Source organism: Nothobranchius furzeri, chromosome 6 (assembly GCF_043380555.1).
Source record: "Nothobranchius furzeri strain GRZ-AD chromosome 6, NfurGRZ-RIMD1, whole genome shotgun sequence".
Lineage (NCBI taxonomy): Eukaryota > Metazoa > Chordata > Actinopteri > Cyprinodontiformes > Nothobranchiidae > Nothobranchius > Nothobranchius furzeri.
Genome location: NC_091746.1, coordinates 37803639 through 37812749, shown reverse-complemented (window position 1 = coordinate 37812749; position 9111 = coordinate 37803639). Strand labels below are relative to the sequence as shown.

At 40.4% G+C, this 9111-nt stretch overlaps 1 protein-coding gene across 2 annotated transcripts; it reads left to right on the top strand.

Moving 5' to 3' along the window:
* The first annotated feature begins 352 nt into the window (after positions 1-352).
* On the top strand, positions 353-1730 carry LOC107394781 (L antigen family member 3-like). 2 transcript variants are annotated; one of them, XM_015973877.3, is made up of 3 exons: positions 353-434; positions 1059-1187; positions 1263-1730. In XM_015973877.3, the coding sequence occupies exons 1-3, from the start codon at positions 388-390 to the stop codon at positions 1393-1395; spliced, it is 309 nt and encodes a 102-aa protein (XP_015829363.3). In that variant the 5' UTR covers positions 353-387; the 3' UTR covers positions 1396-1730. The 2 variants fall into 2 exon arrangements, with proteins under 2 accessions (XP_015829363.3, XP_054600004.2); XM_054744029.2 differs by having other exon boundaries at positions 1059-1181; positions 1263-1540.
* Positions 1731-9111: the final 7381 nt, after the last annotated feature.

The following is a 9111-nucleotide window of genomic DNA, read 5'->3' as shown; positions in this document are numbered from 1 at the left end:
TCTAAGATGGGAAGGATTGTCATTTTGACCAAGGTTAGCTTTGCAGAATGAGTAAAGGATGACCTGCTGTGGTATAGAAACCCCATTTATTTGACTTTATAAAGTATTTCTGAGCAGCAACAGAATAAAGGGTGAATTATTTAAGTTATTTTAAATCAAGATGTTCATTTAGTGGATCTACAGCTGGACAACGCTGTCTGTACTTCGATTCATCAACATCTGTTTGAAACAGCAGCAGTGTTTTTTGTCAGTCCGAGACCAATGCCATCCTATCTGTTGCTGTTTGTGTTGTAGAACCACCACCCGTCGCTAGAGGGAGCACCTCATAAGCCCACACGTTGACATCACTTCCTTTTCCGGTTTACATGCTTAAACATAACTACAGCGATGGCGACCGGCGGAGATTCAAATTTGGAAGCAGGCAAACTGGAGTTGTATCCTTTAACTTAATGCTCAAACGTTTACCTCAGAGATACATACGAGCTGTGGGCTTTTATTGTTTTTAATCGTTTTAGTTTTTAGTTTGCAGATCGATTAAAACAACACAGTCATGGAGAGGCTCAGTTGTTCTTTTGCGTGCTTTTTCTGTGAATTTATTCTGTGAATTTAATTCACGTGTAGCGGGTGGTGTGTATTTTGGGTGTATACATTTTGAAGATGTTGAATATTTAGAATCGTGCTACCTGCTCCATTTGTCATGATTGAAATTGTTTGTTTTGGATCTCGCCAGTAGATTTCAGATTTATTGGCCAAGTAAAATTACATTTACAAGGAATTTGTCTTCGGTAGATGTACGCCCTCCGATCGGACCCCAGATCCCCAGGCTCTTTATTTTTAGGGAGAAACCATCATAAAACACGTTTTAACCTTAAATCTGAGTGTCACCAAGTGGAGAATACAGATCAGTTTTATTAGAGAACACCAACATATCTAACAAATGAACTCGTCGTTTTAGTGTCGAATACATGGAAAATAAGAGCATGTAAAAGTTAGATTTTTTTCCAGCTTTAATGCTTGGGTTCTATCTTGTTGTACAGTCTTCCTTGATTGTCTAGCAGCTCTCTGGATGTTCCTTTCCCATCATCCCACGAGGCGCTCATCGCTTTACGATCTCTGTCTCCTGATCAGGAACCGAGAAGAGGTGGCATAAGCAAACAGCTGAGCGTTTCTGGCAGCACTCTGTCTGTGTGAGGCTTTCTCCCTCATCCTGTTCTCAGTGCTGAGTCCATTCATCCCTCTGAACGTGTGTCGCTGTGTTTCAGGAGGTGGAGTGCAGACGAAGCTCGGATCCTCAGAGTGTCTGTCAGCTCATTTCTAGATCATCTATCGCTTGTTATAGAGACCATGGAGATGTTTGGACCCTCATTGCTCTGTGATGCAGCACAAGTCTGTTAACTCTGATCAGCGTTCTTTTCTGGAAATAGATGCACTTGGAACATGTTTAATAAAATACAACTTGTATTTATTAGTCCAGGTTTAATCTGGAAAATTCATTTGTAAAAGTGGACTTACATTTGTTTTAAATGTAAAGGCCCACTCCTGAAAGGCTCCATGAATTTGTTGTTTTTAAAGCCCAATTGTGAGTTGTGTGTATTTTTTTTTTGCAGGAAAAATCAAATTTCTTCATATTTTTTTCCAAGATGATTATGATTGTAAGTTTCATCTGTCAGGCGGTGTAAGATGTTGTAAAGGTGTTTCTCAATTAAATAAAATGCTATTTGACTTCTTAATAACGTAAAAGAAAAATTGATGTTTAAAGTGTTAAAATGTAACTTCTGTAAAAATTATGAAACATTGTGGTTCTTAATTACTTATAAAAGTCTAGTGTCAGGATAATAAAATTCAGTTTTAGTTTGAGTGAGTAGTTTATGAAATTTATTTTTAATCCCGATCAATCCATTTTACCCATTTGAAAAATAATTCTGATTTTGACCTAAACAGTTAATTCCTCCTGGATTATGAGCTAATAAATATCTAGAACACTTCAGGTTCTTGTAGGTCTGACCAAATCCCAGCCAGGAGTTTAACAATTAAAGGATCATTCAGATCTGTTGGGATTAAAATTTGTAATGCTTTACGTGTTTTTTTTTGAGTGACCTCAGTTGGCAAAAAGCTTAGTTTTGCCCAGACAGATAAATTAACAGTAAATCACACTGCAAACAGAGTGTTTATATAGTCATTACACTATTAAAACAAGATTTCATGCTAATGCTTTTATGCAACATTTAAATTCCTCAGCAATATTAATTTCACATTAAATAATTATTGCTTATCAGAAGTATATAATTCTGGCTTAAGATTTCACTTTTGTACACTCATTCCTGCTTCCGATATCTATAGGATCTATGCTAGTAAATCAACTTTATATAGCACTTAATCCTGCAATACATGCAACTCAAAGTGCTTAACAAATAAAAAAGGCCCCACATTCCCTCACATCCCCAGAATTTTAAAAACAGTCTGACAATAAATAAATGTGTGGCTTCAAATACTGCTGTGAGTTATAAAAAAATAAACAAGGGGAAACATGAAAATGGCAGTTTTCTTATTTATTAAAATGATGAAGTTAGGATTAAACAAATTCTAAATAAGCTGCTGTCCTTTGTAGCGCTCACTTTAATGTTCCAAAAACATGCATGAGAAACTCTGCACCAACACATTTGACCCCTTTATGACAAACTGTATTTGATATAGCGCCTTCTAGAGTCCTGGAACTCCCCAAGATGCTTTACAACACACACATTCACACCTTGATTAGCTACAATGTAGCCACAGCTGCCCTGTGGCACTCTGACAGAAGGGAGTCTGCCTTACACAGGTGCCACTGGTCCCTCTGAACACCACCAGCAAGCAAGGTGGGTTAAGTGTGAACTATGTTCAGTGAAATAAAGCTAGAGTGATCTCATCTCAGTTATCAGCTCTCCAGTTTAAACAACACAGTCAGCAGAGATGTTTCTGTGGAATGCCTGAACTTTCATTAATCAGGCATCAGAACCATTCACACACTCCAGTTAAGTTTATTTGCAACATTCAATAATTCTATTTGTGTAAATTATAAACCTGAGGGAAATAAAGGAGCATCACATTTTTAGTGACGTCACATGTCATGAGTTTTTATGACTGCAACAGGCTCAGTCAGCTCCAGAACAACTTCAACCCAAATTTACACCACACAGGAAAACTGACATCTTTTTCCGTAGTCCTTTGAGTGGTTGTTTATAATTTCAACAAAGCTTTTTGTTTTTACTAATTTGAATTCTGACAACCAGTTTATTAAAATGGTAAATAAATAACTTCCCATGCTTGTTGATTAAAGTGACAATGTGTAGTTTTTACCATTAATCTCTGGAAATATCCATCAAGATGATGTTGAAAATGAATTAAATGTTGCCCAGTTCTTGAATAAAATTGGCAGCTTCATAACATAACCATGAAAATCAGGTCTAAAAAATGGTGGGTCTAAGTCTCTGGTCATCGCCATATTAGATGTCATGTTTCCTTCTACAGGAGCCTGTGAGGACAAAATGTATTTACTGATTTGTAAGAAACTGTTACAAAACTTTCCCTATTCATAAACATTGTTATTTCACACATTTGCCTCTTCATTTGTTGCCAGTGATGAAAGGGAGTCTGATGTTCTTGTCATTATTTTGCTGACGTTTGCATTCCCTGGGGCTTTTTGACCCTTATGGGTATCCGTTGTTAAGGTCTTACTCTAACACAAAAATACCACTTGCTGGCAATGATCACCAGAAAAATACACATTGTCACTTTCAACTGAGAGTGACTTTTAGGAGATATCCAGGCATCTATCAGACTGAGTTGGGTTACATCAGGAGAACATCTTAATCTGTAATCAGAGCTCAGATGTTGGTATCACAGATGTTATCCAGAAACAAACCTGGTAGTTTATGAAGACACCAGCAGAGGGTGCTGCTTACCTACAGAATGTGCTTCAGAGCAGCACCGCATCATTTCAAGTGATGTCTGTAGAATTCCAATCCATCCATTATCAGTACTGCTTCATCCTCAGTAGGGCCACGAGGAGCTGCCCTATGAAGAGTAGTGGGCTGGGGGAAAACCTGGAGATGTCCTCTGTCCATCACATGGACACACTGAGACAAACAACCACTCACACACTCTAAACATGCATGTGTTTGGTCTGTGTAAAAACATGGTACCTGGAGAAAACACGTGTGCATAGAGAGAACATGCTAATTTAATGTAAAATGGCTGCAACCGGGATTTGAACCTGTGACCTTCTCAAGGCAAAAGTAAAAAGTTGTGCAATGAGAGCTTAATTCATTGAAGAAAAGGAGGAGTTCGGTAAGGAGAGGTGTCACTGATAAAATTATTCAGCCTGGAGTTCAGCTCTGCAGGTGAAACTCGGAAACTTAATGTGGAGTAAAAGTTCATTGATGGCTGTAATTCAACTTAAAAGGTGAAATTAATTCATTTAGATAGACTCACTACATGCAAAGCATTTATTTTGTGATGATTATGGCTTATAGTTTATGAAAACCTTGCAACTGCAGGCAGTTTAAGATTAAAATCTCTTCATAGATCTTTTCTTCTAGCCATTTAGTCTGAAAACGCTGAACTGGTAACAAACTGCTTTGCTTTCATTTGAATTCCAGCTTGTTTTTGCACTAAACATCCACTGATGTTGCATTCTGAATGACAAAGACCTGGATACTGGAATGTGATACCTGGTATTAAATGTTAATGTTTATTTGGGGTGACGGTGGCACAGGAGTTAAGTGCTTGCCCCGTAACCGGAAGGTTGCAGGTTCGAGTCCCGCTCAGTCTGTCATTGTGTCCTTGGGCAAGACACTTAACCCACGTTGCCTTCTGGTGGTGGTCGGAGGGACCGGTGGCGCCGGTGCTTGGCAGCCTCACCTCTGTCAGTGCGCCCCAGGGCAGCTGTGGCTACATTGTAGCTCATCCCCACCAGTGTGTGAATGTGTGTGTGAATGGGTGAATGACTGATTGTGTTGTAAAGCGCCTTGAGGGGTTCCAGGACTCTAGAAGGCGCTATATCAAATACAGGCCATCTACCATTTTACCATTTACCATTTTCAAGGCTAAAATCATTAAATCGTGAGTCTTTCAAGCCCCCATCATTCGGGTCTGAAATTGAAGCCAACATGGAAGTGACAAAAATTGCAGTTCCACCCTCATCCGCTGGGGGCTGGTGTCAGAAGCGAGCAAATCCTCATTGACTCCCATGTTAAAAATACCAATTTCACAGCAGAAATAAACATGTTTACAGCCTGGTACCAAAACATTTTTTAGGTTTAAATGATCTAGTTTATACTCATGACAACTCTGAGGGGGGTGGATTTTTTCTCACTCTTCTGTTTAAGTGTATTAAAAGCCTAAAATTCTGTATAATTAATGAGCATCAGACCCACGTGACCACAGAGCTAGCTCCGTGGAAAGGCCTCAGTAGAGCCTCGGCCTGGCCTGGAAACTGTTCCGCCATTTTCAGTCTCTCAACTTGGACCATTAGTTGTAGCATTTGTGCGTTCTTTTTGGATATTATTTGTGCAACTGTTGGACTAAATGACTTGATGTGGTATTAATTGCACTAATAGAGCATCCAAGGAGTCTCCACTTCAATTTTTTCAGTCCCATCATCACCACCACCGTCACCATCATCATCATCATCATCATCATCACCACCACCACCACCATCATCATTACCATCACCACCATCATTACCATCATCATCATTATCATCATCATCATCATCATCACCAGGATCATCATCTTCAACATTATGAAGGAGAAAAAGTATCCAAACCTACATGCCTCTGTGTTCTTAGAATAACTTCAGGCAGCAGCACAAGTTTTACTGGAGAAAACTAAACCAGTTCATACACTCCAGATGCTCATGCATGTATGAGACGCTTGTTGTGAAGAATCAAAGGAAGTTGACTGAGTTCAGTCTTCCAGTAGCGGTCAGTGTTGCAGCCAAACTGAATAAGCCTCTGACTGAAGACACTCTTCCGTTGTTGGACAGTCTTGTGAAGAGAATGCTCAGGGTTGTCCATTATTTTCTTGATTCTCTGGAGAATCCTTCTTTGCATTATCTCCTCCAGTGGTTCCACAGACGTCCCCAGAACAGAACCAGCCTTTTTTATTAGGCTGTTGAGCCTTTTCAGGTCCCTGCTTCTGATGCTACTACCCCAACAGACGATGGCTGAAGAGATTACACTCTCAACAAAAGACTTGTAGAAGAAATGCAGCATCTTGCTACAGACACTGAAGGACCTAAGCGTCCTCAAGAAGTGCAGTCTGCTGTGTCCCTTCTTGTGAACGGCTTCACTGTTCTTTCTCCAGTCCAGTCTGTTGTCCAGGTGAACTCCAAGGTATTTGTATTCCTCAACCACCTCCACTTCTTCTCCCATGATGGAAACAGTGTTTGACTCCACCCTGTTTCTTCTGAAGTCTAAAATCATCTCCTTTGTTTTGTTCACATTCAAGGTCAGATGATTGTTTCCGCACCATGCCACAAAGCGCTCCACCAGCTCTCTGTACTCAGCTTCCTGTCCATCTCTGATACACCCGACAACTGCAGAGTCATCTGAGTACTTCTGTGGGTGACAGGTCTCTGATTTGTACTTGAAGTCTGAGATGTTCAGGGTGAAAAGGAATGGTGAGAGTACAGTCCCCTGTGGTGCTCCAATGTTAGTGATCGCCTGGTTTGATGTGCAGTTCTTCAGCCTCACAAACTAGTCTGTTTGTCAGGTAGTCTTTAATCCAAGCGATAGTTGAGGCCCCCACCTGTGTCTTCTGGAGTTTCTGGCAAAGTACATCAGGCTGGATTGTGTTAAATGCACTGGAGAAATCAAAGAACATGACCCTGACAGTGCTGCCTGCTTTGTCCAGATGACAGTGGGTTGGTTGAAGCAGCTGGATGATGGCATCTTCAACTCCAACTCCATGGCGATAAGCAAACTGCAGCGGGTCCTGATATGTCCTAGTTTGCTTATTCAGGTGGACCAACAGGAGTCTCTCCAGGACCTTCATGATGTGGGATGTCAGGGCAACCGGTTTGTAGTCGTCATTGACTGATGGGCGAGTTTTCTTTGGAACTGGAACAAGGCAGGATGTCTTCCACAGGACTGGAACCTTCTCCTGGGCCAGGCTGAGGTTGAAGAGGTGCTGCAGAATCCCACAGAGCTGCTCTGCACAGGCCTTCAGTACTCTGGGGCTGACACCATCTGGACCTGCAGCCTTGTTCCTATTCAGTCTCTCCAGCTGCCTCTTCACCTGACTTCTAGAGACAGATAGGTGGGAGGGAGAGGTAAATGGGGCAGCAGCATCTCCTGACTTGATTGAAGACAGATTTATGGAACCAGAAGAGTCCATGACTGCGTTAGAGGACAAAAGAGCTGGCGTGTGACAGGAAAATGTTGGATCAGAAGAGGATGGGATGTCTGACTGGCTGGGGACAGGCGAGGAGGATGCTGGGTTTGTTCCTGAACTGAACCTATTGAAGAACTTGTTCAGTTCATTGGCTGTGTCCAGACTGCCATCTGTGCAATCCTTCCTCTGCTTGAAGCCTGTGTTCTTCTCCATCCCTGAGACATGTTCCTTCATACCTTGGGACATTTAAGGTTTTAAAACCAAATCACAAACAATAAATATTTGCATTTTCATGCTCTTCATTTTCTCGCTCTTCCCCACAATGTAACCCCAAAGACTTAACCGTGATGGTGATTGAAGTCATCCAGATGAACACCAGAGGAGGTGACATCATAATGGAACTAGCTCAAAGGGAAACCTTTTGGATACAAATGTTAATATCCACTAAACCGCTTGGCCTCAGTGAGGAGCTGGATTTTTCAGTATTTTTGTAAAACGTGTAAAATATAAAAAATATATAAAATGTAAATTTTAATAGGAATCCAGACTGCAGAAACATTAGTTGATAGGGCTATTGTAATACATTTTTGTCCTTTAGGAGACTGTGTACCAGCATTAGTGTGAAATGTTACATGTCAGATGATTTTTAAGTTTTTGATCAACATTGATTCTAGGCTTGAGATCATTTATTAGGTAGCTCACAGATGCTTTGTGTTGTTTCTGCATTTTATACAATTTATTTATTTATTCCTGTTTAATTTATAAATGGAGATGATTTTGCTTTGTCATTGATTTTATTTCTCCATAATTTATGATTATCACATCTTTTGTTGCAATTGCTATAGACATCACACCCAACACACGTCATGTGACTGCACCTTTGGTTGTGTTGTTGATTACCCCTGAAGAAGGCCGTACGTGACCGAAACACGTCGGCTCATATCTTAATAACTTACCTGTGGAGTGCCTCAGATCATCAGCTTTTTCTTCCAGATCTACCTTTGATTTGCATTTTCACGTCAAATCGAAATCAGATTTTAACATATTTAAAATCAAAGCCTGGTGTGTAAATACCTGTTGTAAGTGGTTCTGTAAGAGTTTTGAGAATAAACTCATGAATGTTAATGAAATTATGTCATCAGTTTGATTATCTGAGCATGCAGATTTACCCATTTGTATGCCAATAAATGGTCTAATTCCTGAAAATGTTGTGGTTACCGTGGTTACACCTTTATCAGTAGAGCTGGAGTAATCAAACAATGTTCAAATGAAGAGGTGGGAAAAACATGATGGTGTGTGTTTAACCTGACGCCCAGCAGCCATTCTGTTGTGCTGCCGTCACTCCGATTAAAAAACACAACAACAAAATATGTCTATTAGCAGCACCATCCACTAGAGTGGTTCGTAAAATAGATCATTTTACATTTATTATATAAAACAACAAAACCAAAAGTCTTCCATAAAATGAAATTTGTTTTAGTTTAACTTTATTTGCTTTAAATACAACATATTACTGACATGTTTGTCATCAAACAGGCAGGTTAGTGACAGACGAGTGTGTTCATGTTCACACTGCTACCCACTGTAGACACAACAGAACACACAACCCTTTATACAATGGGCTGGAGTGCTGAGTCCATTTCACCAGCGTCTCCACAAAAGTCCTCAGGTTAGCCATGCCCCCTCCATCACACACACACACACGCGCACACACGCACAGACACACGCGCACGCACG

Coding starts and splice junctions, on each gene's coding strand:
- LOC107394781 (XM_015973877.3), top strand. CDS start 388: ATGGCGACCGGCGGAGATTCAAATTTGGAAGCAGGCAAACTGGAGTT. Junction 435..1,058: donor GAAGCAGGCAAACTGGAGTT/GTATCCTTTAAC, acceptor ATTGTCTAGCAG/CTCTCTGGATGTTCCTTTCC. Junction 1,188..1,262: donor TCTGGCAGCACTCTGTCTGT/GTGAGGCTTTCT, acceptor GCTGTGTTTCAG/GAGGTGGAGTGCAGACGAAG.